The sequence below is a fragment of the Alternaria novae-zelandiae genome, assembly GCF_023758075.1.
Source record: "Alternaria novae-zelandiae strain BMP 2774 chromosome Unknown scaffold_1, whole genome shotgun sequence".
In the NCBI taxonomy this organism is placed as follows: domain Eukaryota; kingdom Fungi; phylum Ascomycota; class Dothideomycetes; order Pleosporales; family Pleosporaceae; genus Alternaria; species Alternaria novae-zelandiae.
In genome coordinates this window covers 1,639,896-1,656,616 of record NW_026056961.1, presented here as the reverse complement: position 1 = coordinate 1,656,616, position 16,721 = coordinate 1,639,896, and the positions used below count along the sequence as shown (strand labels likewise).

The 16,721-nt window shown below is 54.9% G+C and overlaps 5 protein-coding genes across 5 annotated transcripts; 4 read left to right on the top strand and 1 right to left on the bottom strand.

Annotated features, from left to right (window-relative positions):
- Positions 1 to 2,930: 2,930 nt before the first annotated feature.
- DRE2 (electron carrier) lies at positions 2,931 to 3,937 on the bottom strand (the record flags this gene model as incomplete). Its single annotated transcript, XM_049394201.1, has 2 exons — positions 2,931 to 3,238; positions 3,289 to 3,937. The coding sequence occupies 2 exons, from the start codon at positions 3,935 to 3,937 to the stop codon at positions 2,931 to 2,933; spliced, it is 957 nt and encodes a 318-aa protein (XP_049260030.1).
- A 1,148-nt stretch (positions 3,938 to 5,085) lies between these two features.
- Positions 5,086 to 5,672, top strand: J4E88_000524 (uncharacterized protein; the record flags this gene model as incomplete). The annotated part of the gene is made up of 2 exons (XM_049394200.1): positions 5,086 to 5,318; positions 5,438 to 5,672. 2 exons carry the CDS (start codon positions 5,086 to 5,088, stop codon positions 5,670 to 5,672), a joined length of 468 nt encoding a protein of 155 aa, XP_049260029.1.
- Positions 5,673 to 6,313: 641 nt separating this feature from the next.
- J4E88_000523 (uncharacterized protein) lies at positions 6,314 to 10,545 on the top strand (the record flags this gene model as incomplete). Its single annotated transcript, XM_049394199.1, has 4 exons — positions 6,314 to 6,607; positions 6,659 to 6,725; positions 6,783 to 10,097; positions 10,148 to 10,545. 4 exons carry the CDS (start codon positions 6,314 to 6,316, stop codon positions 10,543 to 10,545), a joined length of 4,074 nt encoding a protein of 1,357 aa, XP_049260028.1.
- Positions 10,546 to 12,103: 1,558 nt separating this feature from the next.
- CKI1 (bifunctional choline kinase/ethanolamine kinase cki1) lies at positions 12,104 to 13,661 on the top strand (the record flags this gene model as incomplete). Its single annotated transcript, XM_049394198.1, has 4 exons — positions 12,104 to 12,308; positions 12,420 to 12,568; positions 12,619 to 13,024; positions 13,072 to 13,661. The coding sequence occupies 4 exons, from the start codon at positions 12,104 to 12,106 to the stop codon at positions 13,659 to 13,661; spliced, it is 1,350 nt and encodes a 449-aa protein (XP_049260027.1).
- A 961-nt stretch (positions 13,662 to 14,622) lies between these two features.
- J4E88_000521 (uncharacterized protein) lies at positions 14,623 to 16,666 on the top strand (the record flags this gene model as incomplete). The annotated part of the gene is made up of 2 exons (XM_049394197.1): positions 14,623 to 14,951; positions 15,001 to 16,666. 2 exons carry the CDS (start codon positions 14,623 to 14,625, stop codon positions 16,664 to 16,666), a joined length of 1,995 nt encoding a protein of 664 aa, XP_049260026.1.
- Positions 16,667 to 16,721: the final 55 nt, after the last annotated feature.

The following is a 16,721-nucleotide window of genomic DNA, read 5'->3' as shown; positions in this document are numbered from 1 at the left end:
TATGTCGGCGGCAGTAAGCCAGACCGTAGACGAAGTCACGATGAATGAACCATGAGATATACGAACTACAGATGCAAATATATTGATATGTTCCAACGCCTACTAATGCTCGTCCAAACCCCATACTCGTTACCCGTGTATACAACAGCTCAATCATATTCATCAATATCATACCTCCCCGCCTCCCTCTGCGTACTACACCACTCCTCACTCGCCAACCCACCCTCCTTCCTCCTCACCAACGCCTCCGCATCCTTACACCAATCACACGCAAAGTCACACTCTGGCGTTTCCTCATCCGCAAAATATTTAGCAATGAGCCTATGCCGACATTTACTCGTGGTCTCACAGTAACCCACTAGTGCCTCTAAACTCTTCGCTCGATGCGTCATCTGCTGCTGTTGAGCCTGTAATCCCGCTCCTGCTTTAGGCTGACGAGCAATATCCCTCGACAGTGAATGCGCAGCTCGATCGCGGTCTTCGCGGCCGTAGTATAAGATGCAAATCGATGCTTTGCCGTCTCGACCTGCGCGGCCGGCTTCTTGGTAGAACCCTTCGAAGGATTTGGGGATCTGCCAATGTACTACAAAACGTACGTTTTCTTTGTCGATGCCCATGCCGAAGGCTGTTGTTGCGACAACGACGTCGTACCCGGCTTTGTTGGCTACCCAGCCTGATAGCGCGTCTGCACGGTCTGAGACGGAGAGGCCTGCGTGGTAGGGTTTTGCACCTATGCCGTCTGAGCGGAGGCGTGCGGCGAGGGACTCACAGTCTTTGCGGAACAGCGTGTAGATGATACCTGGGACGTTGTCTGAGCGCTGGTTCTGGGATGCTAGTTGAGAGGCGCGCTCGGGATTTGCGGCACGGCGGGCGTGGATGGATTTGAGAAACTTGATGAAGTCGTCGTAGTGGTCTTCTGCGTCCGATTTAAAACGCACTTCGTAGTGGAGGTTGGGTCTGCTGGTGCTCATGCGGAACATCTTCAGCTTCTTCGGGTCCAAGGCGAGCGTGGTGATGATGTCGTCTCTTACACGCGCTGTTGCAGTGGCTGTCAGACATATGACCGGTACGTCAGGAAACTCCTTCTTGAAGAATGACAGTTGCTGGAATGAAGGGCGGAAGTCGTGTCCCCATTCGCTGACACAATGGGCTTCATCGACAGCGATGCGAGCCAGTTCTCCTTGAGAGTGGATGACTCGAAGGATCTTGCGAAAGTTGTCGCCCTGACAGAACTCTGGTGTTACGTAAAGCAGGCGAGTTAGGGGATGACCGCATTGAAGGTCAGCTATGATCCTCTTTTTGTCTACCTGTGGCGTAGTACTGTTGATCGTCTCGACTCTGATGTTGGCATTGCGCAGAGAGGCAACTTGGTTGTTCTGGTGACTAATGAGCACTGATTCTGGAGAGATAGCGTGAAGACGTACCATCAGTGCCAGCAAGGGAGATATCACAATAGTGACTAGCAAGATTAGCGGCGATGGCGGCTCTATGTTGACTTGAACATACTGCCGAAATCGACCACCGCGGGAAGCTGATAGCACAGACTCTTTCCAAAAGAGGTTGCTGCCTGTAGGAAGACATCTTCACCCTCCAACGTAGCTGTGACGACCTCTCGTTGTAGTGGCCTGTGAAGGACATCAGTAGATGCAAAACATAACGAGGAGAATGGCATACCGGAAGCTTGCTTTCTTGAACACCTTCCTCAGCGTAAAATCGAGATTCGAGTACGGTCGTTTCCTTTTGGCAGGCATGACTCGCGATGTGAAGAACGGTGAAATAAACGGATGGAAGGGTCGAAGGATTAGATCCAGACTTTTCACCGCCCGTGTGGTTGTAGCAGTGGCTTTACGGGAAGGCGAAGGCCCATGTTGGTTCGGCCAGATCAGAGTATAAGAAACCTAAGAAGTCGTGCTAAGTCTACGGGCTGCAAGAGCGACGCGAGGTCGCGCACGTGGTCAATCGCGCTAGCACGTGAGGCCCCACCTGGGCACAGAAAGATTCCATTGACTCCAGCGACTACCTCCTCCACCATTTTTCATCTGTAGAACCTCTTGCTGCGAATGCCAAGGTAGCCGTTTCGCGAAATGGACAAGATGTCTGTATAACCCGGCCACCACTGGCGCGTCGCAAACCCTCCTCCCCACATCCCAATGCTCTCACCGGCAGCATCATGTCTGAGCCAAACTCACAAGCGCAACTTCCACCTGGTTTCGTAATCAAAGACTACTCAACCTTCCCACCAAAGACGCGCCTCTCCATCGCCGACAAAGTAGCCAAGCTCGAAAGAAAAGTCTTCCCAGCAATCGAGCATTTCAACTACGATGTAGAACTCAAGAAAAAGAACACGGGACTACTCCTGGTTTTCAAAGAAGACGATGCAGACAAGCTGATCGGATACCTCGTCTACCAGCGAATGAAGAGATTGGCTTGGCTACATAAACTCTGTGTCATCGAGCAAGAAAGAGGGAGAGGGCTTGGTAGAGCTCTGATACATTGCTTTCGTCATCAAATGGAGAAAGGGGGCTGTAGTACAATCTTTCTATTGGTAGACGAGAGCCGTTCTCCTGCTAGAGCACTGTATGCGTCGTGTGGCTTTCAGCAGGCGGAATGCCGTCCTGATTACTATGGACCTGGACGAACGGCCTTGAAGCTTGAGTTGTCACTCGACGACTGAACACAATCAAAAAACCTGGAAGTGGAGTTGAAGAGGCTTTCCGTAGTTCAGTTCCAGCGAAGGTGAATACTGGTATCAGGGTGGGATGTGTAACTGGATATTCATTCGAGAGTAGGACATCACGGTCCTTTCATCTATTTCGTCATGTATCATCCAAAACTCCACAAAAAGCTATGTAGCAACGTTATCTATCCCAGACTGTTGAAGCCCCTACACCATACGCCATACCATGCAATAATCGTTCTGTCGCCGGCTCCTACAACTGAATATCGTTGTTCAGCAACCGTACTTCCTCACCGGGCTTGAACGCCGGCAGGCCAATGTACGGGCATCCGTCACATCTGAACGCATCGCCCAGTGCGCAGTTTCCGCAGCTGCCGACCTTTCCTTGTACTGTAAAGTCTACCTCGTCGAGGTCGTCGGCATCCAACTTGAGCGAGTTCAATGCTTTATCGGCGGAGGTGCGTTTGGCGGCGTCTTCGGCTTCGAGTTTCTCCTTCATACCGCAGGTGCAGTCTTTACATGCGCGTCGTCGCTTGCCGGGCTTGGGTTGGCATTCGAGTGCTGAATCATGTTAGCATAGTCATTCGTGGTAACAAGAAGAGTAGACGTACGTTGAAGAACTGGACGAGCCATATCTGCCTCTGTTATGAGGTCGTCCTCGTCAATTAGATCGTCATCTTCGCCTGTGATGATTGGATCGTCGAGATCATCACTGAAATCGACGAAGCCCACGCCTGCTGCTGGCTTGACTGGCTCAGGCTGGTTGCGCTTGCGAAGGTTGAGCGGGACTGAACCATCCGGGTTGACAGTGCCATTTGCGCCATTTGTTCCGTTCGTTCCATTCGCGCCATTTGCCTTCTTGCCGAACTTCAGCGGTATCGACACCGGCTCCTCTTGTTCGGGCTTGGTCATGCCATCGGCCGTCTCCGTCAGTCCTGCCAGGATAGCCTCTGTCTTCTCTGCGCCTTGGAAGGGGCCTGCCTGGCTCTTAAGAACACCCCCAACCTTCAATGCGCTGACTACCTTGTTCATGACATCGCGTGCCAGCAACTTGTGACTTTCGCGCGTGGTACCGTCGGCGTCGGCGAGGAGGAGAACAACATCGTATGTGGACGTGGGGAGATTGACCAGACCAGCGGCGATACGGTCAAGCATCTGCAAGTCGGTCGAATTGCGATCGTGGATCTCGTAAACTTGGTCAAGTCGCTCTGGGTGCGCCGCAATCGACGGCGTGCCGATCAGAAGGCATCGCGGGGCCATGGTGGGGTATCGTGGCGCTGTGTGTCGATGGAGGGGTAGATGGGTGTTGCAAAACCAAAGTGTGTCGAGGTATGAACTCTGCGAACAGTGTGCAGAAGCGTGAGAGAAGAAAGGCGTGTTTCAACGAAAGGCGCGTCCCGGGAAACTTTTCTGGTCTGCGGCCTCGGAGGCGGAGAAAGCGCTGCTGATGCAATCACTGAGAAATCCGCGGCGATTGGTCATACCACCCTGGGCTGATTACGAGCTCACCGGAACACGTGATTCCGGATCAAGTGGGATGGCGGCATGTGTGTGCGAGTGGATCCAGCGCATTAGCGTGCGAGGAACAAACATCTAGAATCTGGGGTAATCACCGTTGCGCTGAAGCCATGGCACGCAGGAGGCCATTGTAGACAAATCTTGGAGATTGTTCTTCCTCGATAGCATCGTTGACCTGCAATTGACTCATAGACCAAGTTTGCGCATGGCTGTGGTGCTGTGTCTCAATGAATCGTCGCCCACGCGACACCGCCGGGGGGATTCAGGTACCAGTGACGTACCCTTCCCCTCGTTGCTTCCTCAAAAGCTCAGGGTCACCGAGATCCGACCGACAACAATGTGTGTCCAGTTACTGTATACAGGTGGAAGCTATGAGCACAACTGCAGTAGCCGGAGCTGGGCAGCTGAGGGCGAATCTTCTAGAGGCGCGTCGTTCCAGGGCCCATCTTGGTCGCGATATAAAGGCAGGAGCTCCTCCCAGCTTCCCCGCCTTCCAACGCCAGTCGCGTGAGATGCATTGCGCCTTCCTTTATCAAACCAGCCACCATCGTCTCTGCTAACCTCGTCTTCACTAACACATTGCTGCCACTTGTCCACAGATCTGCAAGGTACGCATCTGGCCGCGTTGCTTCACGCAAGACGACGCCATCGGGTCAAAGCTCCCATCACGAGACCATGTACTGACCCGCTTGAGCTTCTTACAGTCACAGTAGCTCCGAGCCCGCCGTTGCAGGATACTTCAATCCATTCTGACTTTCTTCCATCACATCACAGACAACCTCTAGTCAATCCATCGACTCAAGACATCAAACAGTAAGTGTTGCCTTTCATCTTGTCTACCGGCGCTCTTGCCTTCTTCGCATTGAGTCTCTGAGGTCGATATGACCTCAATGGCTCATCGGCGTAAGACGGCAGGAGGCTCTGGAGAAAACCAAGGTTGTTCATACATCGTACTGACATCTGAAGTGACTCGCTCTCACAAGTTCACTGATCGCGACCACGCCGGCATTGCTGATGGCACTGCCGAGCGTGAGACGCGACTTCCCAAATACTTCGCCAAATCCGGCCATGCCGACACCGACCCGACCAAGACAAAGAAGGGTGGCAGCGGCAAGGGCAATTGGTGAGTACAGTCTATCTGCTTCCTTACTATCCGCTCGAGAGACAGTCGCAACTCGCGAGACAGCTCTTCCTTCATGAGTGGTTGTATCATAGAACCCATGACTGACAATATCGTTCCAGGGGCGCCGCTGGTGACGAGGTCGAAGATATCAGGCCCAATATGGCTTACGCCCGCCGTCGAAGCAATTCGTCCACCCACAACATGAAGGACTTCAAGACCAAGTTCGAGACCATCGAGACCGAGCCCGTCTTCGAAGAAGAGATTCACGGCCCTCTTGGCGAAGAACTCGAGAAACAGAGCACCACCTCGACGGAGAACAGTATCGCTGAGGAGGAACACGACAAGAAGATGTAAAGGCTGAGTGTGGAGCCTACGGATAATGGCATGGCTGCGTGTCGACTGGCTAGTCGGCATGTGGGAAGCCATCGCTTGCCGCGAACAATTTGACCGAGCAGATATCGTCGTCTTTCCAGGCTGATATGCTCACACATGTACCATGTTTCTCTGGGAGGAAGTATTACGTTCTCTAGTACGGCCATGCAAGTTCACACGGGCATGCATGGTCGGAAGTTGACCACAATGGCGTTTTCTGACAACTGTAACGAGTATGATAAATGATAAATGAAACACAAACACAACGCACTTGACTCTTTTGCTATATGTGACTCGAGAAAGATGGCGCTCTCATCTGAATAGACAGCATGGTAGATTGCGAGCAGAATCGTGTAATGAATAGCAGATTCAATGAACGACCAAGCGGTTGCACTAATTCCCTCGTATACATCAGGTCTGTTGTTAGTGAAGTACGGGCGTAGTGTAGTGAATTGTTAGATGATGGTGCGTGCCTGGCGACTCACTAGCAGCCCTGGAGCTGGCTCCAAACTCCGGGCGCTAGCGTTGGTTGGATCCCTGCCAAAACAGAACAACTCAGCGAGCAACATCATCACCGGCGCGCTCCTTCGCGTTTTCAACCGCCATCTCCAAACTCTCGCATCATGTTTTCGCCCGAGGCGTCCATCGCGAGCGCGCGCAGCTCTTTGCGCAACCCCCGACGCAGACCGCGGCCGGAATCTGAGAGCCTACGAAGCAGAAAGCGCAGTAAACTCAACGACGCGACCTTCAAGGACCCTGCCGACGCTCACATCAACGGAAACGGAAGTGCCTCGACAAATGGTCACGCGGTACAGAGTGTCGACCACTCAGTTGTTGTGGTTGACATGCCCTTGAGCATTCGGGAGAAGAAGACGGCACCGAAGCGCGCGCCCAAGGAGGACACGGGCACGTATCTTGTGAGTAGATGCGCATCTACGCGAGACGGCACTGCTAACATGAGACTGAAGACCAAGAACGCAAACTACAGTGTCAAGAAACTGCCTGGCTTCCCGTCAGCGCTCCTCCGCCCATCGAGTACGGCCTACACATCGTCACCCACCGCAATGCGCGCCTGCTGACACTCATCTCTAGCTCCGATATATGCCACCGCCCTTCCCTCCGCCGGCCTCGCGCTTGCCCTGACATCAGATCGAGCCCTCGTCTGGGACTACAGCGCCCCGAACGGCCCTTCAAAGGTCGTCTCTCTAAACCTGAACTTCGGCCTAAGACCAACTGAACCTCTACCGCTCGGCGCCATCGTCCGCAACGGCCCCACCAACGACTACGGCATCGTCGCGCTCGCGCCTTCGACAGGCAAGATCAGCTTCTGGGAGAACATCGACAGCGCAGACACTCGAAGCCTATACCCCCAGCGCCAGCAAGAGGTGGATGGCTTTGTGAAGCTGTACTCTGGGGAAACCATAACCGGCCTGGTCGATGTCGAGCACGCGGGCTACGTCCTGGTCTTCAGCAGCGGCAGACTCGCTCAGCTGACTCTGCGCGATTCTCAGGGTCGACCAAGCGTTGCGACAACAGTCTTGAGCGCACCAAACGGCTCGGGAGGTAGCTTCTTCAGCTTCAAAGGCCTTCTCGGAGGATCCATCCGGAAGACCATCGCCTCCGTCAAGGCCCGGACATCGCAATCCAAGGGCCACATGGAAGTCATCTCGGCGACGCGAAACGGCCTCTTTCAGACCTGGGACTTGAGCTGGTCAGGACAAAACAGCCACCAACGAGACGTAGACGTATACGATGCGATCCTGTCGGCAGTTCAAACAGACACCGTTCCAGAAGTACGCAACCAGCAGGATGTCCACGTGCTGGATTTTGCCATTATGGAACAACAACAGGGTCAGGATGCTGTCAATCTTCTGGTTTTGGTGGCACTGTCTGGCCGGGACTCAATGGACTACTTCCTCGTGGAGGTGGATCTGTCGAGGACAGCCGGTACCATTAGCAGGGCGATACCAGTCCGCAACTTTCATCAGCCGCAGCTTACCAAGGAGCCGACCGGAACGCTTCTCCTGCCACAGCCTGGACACACAGCCTACGTCCAGTTTCCAGGAGCAGTCTTCGTCGCATCCCTCGCTCAACCAGAGGAGAGCCCAGAGGCACAACTGCTCGCAGACTCAGGCCGTTCTAATTTACCCTTCCAGGACACCGTATATTTCCGCCCAGAAGTGACTCTTGCAGGCACTGCCCTGGAGACCGCGATACGGAAGGACAAGAAATCGACTGCTCTCGTCTTCGTCCAGCAATTCGGCCTTTTACAGATCAGCGCGTTGCCTCCTACCACAGACGATCAGGATAGAGAGCGCGTGAAAGTGACCGCACGCAGCAAACTCGAGCAGGCCACCTTCTTCAGTACCATTCCCTCCAACATCATAGACTTCTCTGTCAAATCACGCTTTTCGTTCGCAGAGGAGGAGACTGCGGAAGCTGCACTTGCTATCAGTGCCGGCATCTTGAGCTCCTCGTACGACTACTTGGAGAAGGGAGTTTCGAACTTGGACGACCAATTCCAGCAGCGCTCCTTCGCCCTCCGTACCCTGATCACTCAACTACAAACCGATTATCCCCCCGTATCTTTCCAGACAAGGTGGCGGCTATTGTGGCATGCCGAGAAGCTCGCGGCTGCACACAAGCTCTGGCTCTGGTACCAAGACAAGCTGCAGGACCAACAAGCACACCCGGATACCTACCCAGAGAAGATTCTGATGAGCGACATTATCAGAGCCTTGAATGAGCGCTACAAGAGCGGCCTCGATTCTGAGCTAGGCGAGAACGACACTATTCGACAATTCTTCGTTAAGGACGTTGACAGCCTTCACACGCTGATACCTTGGGGCTGGTTCTACCTGAGGACCTTCTATATGAAAGAGGGACTAAAGCAAACACCGTCCATCATGCAGAGGCTTAGTGAAGGTACCGATGTCATGCTTGTCGCTTTGGAAACAGCTTTCGAGTTCCGTCAAGCAAACGTAGAAGTATACGGTCTCGACCCTGATTGCCTGGACGACAGCATCCTCAAACCGGACTATGGCTACGATATGCTACCTCCGTTCTGGACGTCGTCTCACAACATCGTCAGCTCAATTCGAAGCCTCATTGACGTTGGCCGCAACCTAGCAGTGGACAACTACGAGGAAGGCTACCAAGAACTCCTGGCACAAAAGATCGGCAAGGACAACCCTCGCTTGGTGAAGCTTGGATGTCAGACTCACATTGAACGATTTGAGTGGGCTCTCGCCCAGAGCGATGAGAAGACACGAGCCATGGGCCGCAGCCTCAAGGATGAGTGGAACAACAACGTCCGACCATCGCACATCATGGGCTTGATGGAGATTGGACTCCCTACAGAAGGAATGGAACTGGCCGAGCAGTATCACGATATGTCGACTCTCGTCAACTTGATCTGGGAAGAGTCCAACTGGCTCGAGACGGAGAAGGCGAACACCCGCAGCAAGATGGAGCAGGCGGAGAGCACAGTCAAGCTCAACCGGATAAAAGAGCGCATTGCGCGCTACTTCGAGGTCTATGGTGATGACTGGGCTGGAGCATTCTACTCCAAGTACATCAACGAAAACCAAGCTGGACAACTCTTCATGAAGGAGTATCTCAACCAGCCGGCACTCACAAAGTTCCTGCGAGCCGAGCCGTCGCGCGCCAGGCTAGCATGGATCAATGAAGTCTGCGGCGAGAAAGACTACGAAACTGCTGCTGAAGTTCTCTTTGAGGCTGGCTCGAAGCAGGAGACAAACGCGTGGTGCCAGCGCGTTGAGCTCTCCATGGCCAAGCTTGCCCTGCTCTGCAAGAAGGAGGCAAAGCATGGCGACAACCAAGCAGTAGTCGACCCACGCAGGGAAAACCCTAAGGCGCTGAAGGTCCGCGCAGCCATGTACCAAAGCATCGAGCAACAACTGGAGTACACCAAGATCCAAGAGGAGGTTTATGAGCGCTTGCTACCCATCATCACCGGAGCTCTGGATGAAGACTCTGCTGTTGAACTCCTTATGGCCGAGTTTGGGCAAGGTCGTTTGAAGGATCGACCAGCACACCAGACCATCCTCAAAGAGGGTTTCGAGGCTCTGGTTCACCACAGGGTTATCGACCCTGCGCTCATGGTTGACATTCTCACGCTCATGAATGCAGACGACAGCGAGGAAGGTGTTACTTTGCTTGGGAATGACGAGTTCATCTACGCTTTCAAAGTCTTGACAGTCAACTGGAACAATATCCACCGGACAACTCGCGATGGCTTGCTAAAGCTTTTCTGGAAGCGATTGTGCATCAAGGACAATTGGGCTTTGATCAATAATGAAAAGGAGGTGCCTGATGCCAAAATCCACGACGTGTTGCAAGGCACAGTGATGGCATGGACATTCCGCGCCTTGTCCGCCATGTGCAGTAAGTTGATGTCTAGTACCATATGTTTGTTCACCACTAACAAGTTGCAGTCGGCAATTCTTTCATCCGGACCCTATGGCCTAAGAACCTTCGGGACCTTCTAGGTGCTGGAGGAACGCATGGAGAGCTTTGTGTTCGCTTTGCTGCCGAAGACCTTCGCAACCCGATCATCAAGGACAACCTCTTAGATGACGATATCCTTCGCGAGCAGGTCAGCAAAAACAGGCTCACCGATTGGTTCAAGGCAGCCTGGAACACGGGCAAGACCATGTACGCCCGCGAGCTGGCACTGCAGGGCAAGGTTCCTCCTCAGTCTATGCCAGCAGCCCCTCAAATGGCGGAGGAAGAAGTAGAGGACGAGGCGGAGCAGGACGCTGCTGGGTCGGAGACGTTTGACGGAGACGACGAGAGCGCACAGCAGGAAGACGTGGTGATGCAGGATTCATGAGAAGTCGTGACCGTATTCGGGGTTTCATCGGGCGCAGTGCATTCAGGACAGGCGCGTATCAAGCATTGGGCACGGCGTTTGAAACGTGTACTCTGCAGACGCGGACAGCGTTCATTTTCTTTTTTGTCATCAAGTGTATTTCTAGCGATGGTTTTGCAGACGACAGGCGTCCTATCTCGTCCCATGTCAGTACCTGACTAGAGACGAGAAAGAGGATGATTAGAGTTGGAACCCAATGTATAAAAGTGACTATCTGGGTAATGCATGAAGTGCTAGGGGAGAGCCATGAATAGTGACATGCATAACCGCCTATCGGCAAGGGTCTCGACTCTGTTCTGTGGAGTCAAGCGACGACAAGCGTTCATTTGCGCGGTGGGTACCCAGCCGTGTCAGGGAACCGAGTGTGGCGCGAGCGAGAGGGCGCGGAAGCCGACGCGCACCAATGACCTGACTCGGCAACGGCCGTTGGGTGACTTGAGGCCGGGTTGTGAAAAAGTGGTGCTGCGCGTTGAGATGAGAGGCGGAAGATGTCGATGGAGTACATGTCAAGAGGACTACCTTTGCTTCTTTCTTGTCGCACCAAAACCGTTGGCCATGCCGTGAGGCGAAGCCACCGACTTGACGTAGGCGGCATGCATGAACAGCATGAGGCACAGCAGCGGTGAGGCTGGACAGGACACACGACCGGCCAATACGTGCTAGCCGTGCCGGTACTGTTGCGGCTCTACAGCAGGAAAGATCGTCGAGCTGCGACGGCGATGGCGATGGAGATGTCGATGTCGATGGCGATGACGGAGGACAGAGTCTTCACCCTGCTGATTGCCGTCGCGAATCCGCTGACCAGGCTTCCCTTCGCGCGGGCGCGCTTGTTGGCTGGGAAAGGATGCGTCGAATTTCCGAGGGCGTCCCAGGGCTGCTTTTGCTCGGAGGATGCTAGTTCTGGTGTGGACTGTGCTGCAGGTACAACAACAAAGTGACAGCTCAGTGGGGAAAGGACGGCTGCGCCGCGAGCGACCTGGGATGGGCTGCGGAATGCATGAAAGCCAGAATTGAGCCGCTGCATCGGGCTGCCCACGCCTGCGCCCACGACGACGGCCAGCGTGCACTTCCGTCTCTATGCAGGCGGGTGTAAATAGCTCACGGTGGCAGTCCCGTGCTCTCAGTGAATTGGGTGCTACTAAGAGTCTAGCGAAGGGTCGGTTGATAGGTTGCTAGTGCACGCCCCATGCCCAGTCGCTCCTTCCCCTTCTCCACGTCTTTTCCGCGTCGAGAGTCGGTCGCTCTTTCTTCACTATACGTGCCTGTCCTACGTGCCTTCCTCTGACCTCCCCGTCCCCTCGCACGCTGCTCGTTGCAGCACCACAGGTCGCTCCCGCCTCGCCCTCGACCCGCCGTCTCAGCAACGCCGAGTCGCGTTCGCCGGTTGCATAGCCTCGTTCCCGGCCTACGGCTGCGGCCCTGTCTCGCTGCTGTCACAACCACCAAGCCACGCACCTCTCTGCCACTCCCGTCCACCTCCCTTCCTCCTCCCCTCCGTTATCCGGGCTCCATCGACACCATGGCGAGCGGCAGCACGAGCTCCAACGTCGTCGGCGTGCACTACCGCGTCGGCAAGAAGATTGGCGAGGGCAGCTTCGGCGTCATCTTCGAGGGCACCAACCTGCTCAACCAGCAGCAGGTCGCCATCAAATTCGAGCCGCGCAAGAGCGACGCTCCTCAATTGCGCGACGAGTACCGCACATACAAGATCCTCGTGGGCTGCCGTAAGTACCGACCTCGCTTCCCCTTTACCGCTTGTTTTGATGCTCGTGATCAACACCACCCTGTATATCAACGCATGTATGCACCTCGATTATGTGGCTAACCATCTGCAGCCGGGATCCCTAATGTCTATTATTTCGGCCAGGAGGGCCTACACAACATTCTGGTCATCGACCTCCTCGGCCCGAGCTTGGAGGACCTGTTCGACCACTGCAACAGGAAGTTCTCCATCAAGACGGTCGTCATGGTAGCCAAGCAGATGGTACGTTCCGACAGCATCATTGCACTCTCCTCTGCTCACACCTCATCTAGCTGTCACGGGTTCAGACCATCCACGAGAAGAACCTCATCTACCGCGACATCAAGCCCGACAACTTCCTCATCGGCCGCCCTGGCTCAAAGAGCGCCAATGTCATCCACGTCGTCGACTTCGGTATGGCGAAGCAGTACCGTGACCCCAAGACGAAGCAGCACATCCCGTACAGGGAACGCAAGTCTCTCTCCGGTACCGCTCGATACATGAGCATCAACACCCATCTCGGGCGCGAACAATCCCGTCGCGACGACCTCGAGGCGCTCGGTCACGTCTTCATGTACTTCCTGCGCGGTGGATTGCCATGGCAAGGTCTCAAGGCTGCCACCAACAAGCAGAAGTACGAGAAGATTGGCGAGAAGAAGCAGACCACCCCCATCAAGGATCTGTGTGATGGCTTCCCTGGTACGTTGGCTGCATCCACTAATTCTATCACTACTAACAATGCGCAGAGGAATTCAACAAGTACCTCAGCTACGTGCGCAACCTCGGCTTCGAGGACACACCCGACTACGACTACCTACGGGAGCTGTTCACTCAGGCTCTCAAGAGCACCGGAGAGGTCGAGGACGGCGAGTACGACTGGATGAAGCTGAACAACGGCAAGGGCTGGGAGGTCCTCAAGTCGCACCCATCGGCTGCCCAGGCGATGCACCACTCCAACGCCAACCCCAACTCATCCATGGCTGTGAACATGCAAGGCCAGCAACACAGGCAACAAAAGACGCATCTGCCTATCGACCACCACCGTCTCAACGAGCCTCTGCCAAAGCCTGGCGCGACCCGCGCCCAGCCCGGAAGGAGCCCACGCGAGACTATGAACCGTGATTCGCAAATCAAGCGGAAGAGCATGGGCGAGCTTGCGCCGCCCGAGGGTGCCTCGACGCAGGCCCAATTCCAACACAGCCAGCCCAACCTGGCACAAAACAACCGTGCTGCGCCTGCCAGCAGTCCGAACCCGCAACCGACGCGACAGAGTGCCGAGAAGCCTAGCTTCATGCAAAAACTGGCGAATGCCCTGTGCTGCGGCGCCAGCAAGTAGTAATCGCGGTCGCCAAGCTTGGTTTCCTTCCCTTTGCGTTGCATCCTGGAGTCCGTTCTTTGAGCGATAGTGTTCCCGGTCACGTTTTCTTCCTGTATAGGTATCTTGTAATGATTGATAGACGGGATCGAAAATCTCCTTCCACGGTAATAGTTACGACCGAGCGACCGAACCGCCTCCCACACCAGCCTGGATTCCTCATCAGCGCCGAAAAACATCATCACCACCCTCTCCTTCACCTCTGCGCTCCCGCGTTGCGAGACTACATCAGCTGGCAGTAGTGTGGGAGCGATTTTCCATTGGGCGCTTGCGGCGTTGCGGTGTGCTTGGGGAGGCTCGCACTTGTGGCATCTCATTTTCATTATTCATTTTGGCACGAGGAAAATATAGCATGTAAAGGAGTCTCTTCTGACGGCCCATCGCGTGTACAGGGCGACAGACGGATCTCGTTCTAGTTCAGGTAGAGTAGTCGGGCGAATAGACGCACTTACTACACCAAATTTCATCTTTGTCCAGTAGTGACGTTTGCCATGGTCAACATCATTGATGATCCATGGATGTCTGTCTGGCATTCTTGGTAGCGGCGATCTGAGGGGTCGGTCATGGGAGGGCACCAGGGAGCTATGGCCTCTTTGCGTATGCGATTGGAAGGTGCCGTAACAGCGGCAATCCATGACTCCATAGCTGTGCGTGCCTATAGCGCAAGAACTTGACCTGTAGCTTGATTTGCACTTGAATCTCTTCGAAAACCCTTGCGCATTCTTTTGGATTTAGGTATCCGCCCATTTTGACTTTTTCCTTCGCCATTCCAATATTCCCACACGTGAGGTACCCGCGCAGGGTCCAACGCGACTTCCCAACAACGAAATTAAGCTCGTCCACCCCGGGGCCCTGCGATTCCATCACCCGCACCCTCTCCTACTACCGGCTCATCGATCAGCGGCGCCTTGCGAAAGTTGCGATGGCGTCGGGACGCGATGTGCGCGATATGCTCGGGCTGCCTGCTGCCGGCGGTGATGCGCCAAAGGCAGTAGGTCCAGCAGCCGTGGCAGCGCAGACTCAGAAGCGCTCAAAGCCTGCAGGAGGGAGCAGGAAGATACGTACGTTTGGCAGTCCTTACGTCTTTCCTTGGGAAATCGTCAAAAGGTCGAGACTGACTCTCATTCGACCAGAGGGCGTTGCGCGCGAGGTTGCTGCGCTATATGGCGAACGGCCGCCGCCTGTCGCCGTCTACGAGGAGAAGAAGGCGTACCGGGCGAAGAGACAGAGCACTGGCCCTGCAAAGAGATGGTATGTACGCGCGACGCACTGCGGAGGATTGGCTAATTCGCGCTTCTAGGGTACAACAGCCGTTTATGAACCCGGCGCGCAACGATGGCCTCGTCCTCAAGCACTGGCGGCGCAAGCCCACGACCGCACCACCCGTGCAGGAAGCCGACGACGCGCCGATGCAGGAAAGCGACACCGCCGACAACTACATCGAGACGTGCGCCGACTACGCCAAATACGACATCAAAGTAGACATGCCAGGCTTCACAGACGAGGAATACAACCAGTACCTGCGGAGCGATGACTGGAGTCGCGAGGAGACAGACTACCTATTCGAAGTAGTAAAAGACTACTCGTATCGCTGGCCTGTGATATGGGATCGCTACGACTACAAGCCGACGCAACCACGCCCGTCAGAGCCAGCAAACAGTGAGGACCAAGCGCTAGCCACCATGCCCTTTGCGCCGTCGAAGAAGCGGTCCCTAGAGGACCTGAAAGCACGCTTCTACGATATCTCAGCCAAGCTCATGAAGCAGCGCATACCAGAAGTCTCCATGGACGCCGACCAGTACAGCCTGTACGAGATGCTCACGAAGTTCGACCCGGTTATGGAGCGGAATCGAAAGATGTTGGCCACGGCGCTCATCAACCGCACAATGGACGAGGTCAAAGAGGAGGAGTTCTTGCTCACCGAGCTCCAGCGCATCAACATGGCAGCCAACCGGCTCGATGCCGAGCGCGAAGAACTCCGGGCACGACTGGACGCACCGCCGCAGAACCAGGCCGTTTCCGCAGGACTACAAGCCTTTACATCATCACAAGCCCTCCAGGCCCTCTTCCAGCAGCTGTTCCAGCAGGATCGTAGTAAGAAACGCGCATCTGGCGGTGGAACAGGACCTGGTAGACTCAGCCTCTCCGCCAACGACATGGTACACACTCCTGGTTCAGCACAACAACAGCTCTCGGCAGCAAATCGGCGGCAAAGCATGGCACAGAACCAACAACCTACCGCCCAGACGCCTGTCAAGCACCTCTCTCCACACCAAGAACACCGCTTCAACGTCTCAACACACGAGAGACTTACCTCGGGTGTCACATTTGGCTCGGACAAGCTGCTTAAGATGCGACAAGCAAAGAGCAACGTCCAGACTCAAAAGATCGGCCAAATGCTCGCGGCGTTGGGCGTTAGTGACATTGTCAGCATACCAACGAGCAAGGTCGGCGAAGTCTTTGAGAATCTCGTCTCGAAAGTCAGCAAACTACTCGACGTACGTAAGGTCCGAGAGAAGGAGGAGGGAGAGTGCAAGGTCTTGCTAGCCATGAAGGCTCGACGAGACGGCGGCGGTGAAGGAGGCGAAGGACAACCAAAACAAGAAGTCCCTGAATCACAACAACAAACACCCGGTGGGGACGACGACGCCGACGGGGAGAACGACGACGAGGAAGACGAAGACGACGTCAACAAAAACTACGGCGATGATGCCGAAGCCGATAGAGACGACCGCGAAGATAACAACGACGCTGACAACCCCGATGATGACGCCGAAGGCGAAGAAGACGAGGGTGGATTCAACGGCGAAGACGACGATGGCGACGTGGATGCAGAAGGCGAAGATGAGAGTAGTAAACAGCAGTCTCGAGCGACCAGTCAAGGCGCGACGGGACAAAGCCATAAGAGGAGCGCCAGTGTGTTCTCCCAAGGCAGTGAAGTCAGTAGCAAACGGGCGAGGAAATGACGGGTTTGGCTTTGACTGGGAGCGTGGTTTCTACTTTGGACTTCTGCTTTTGATA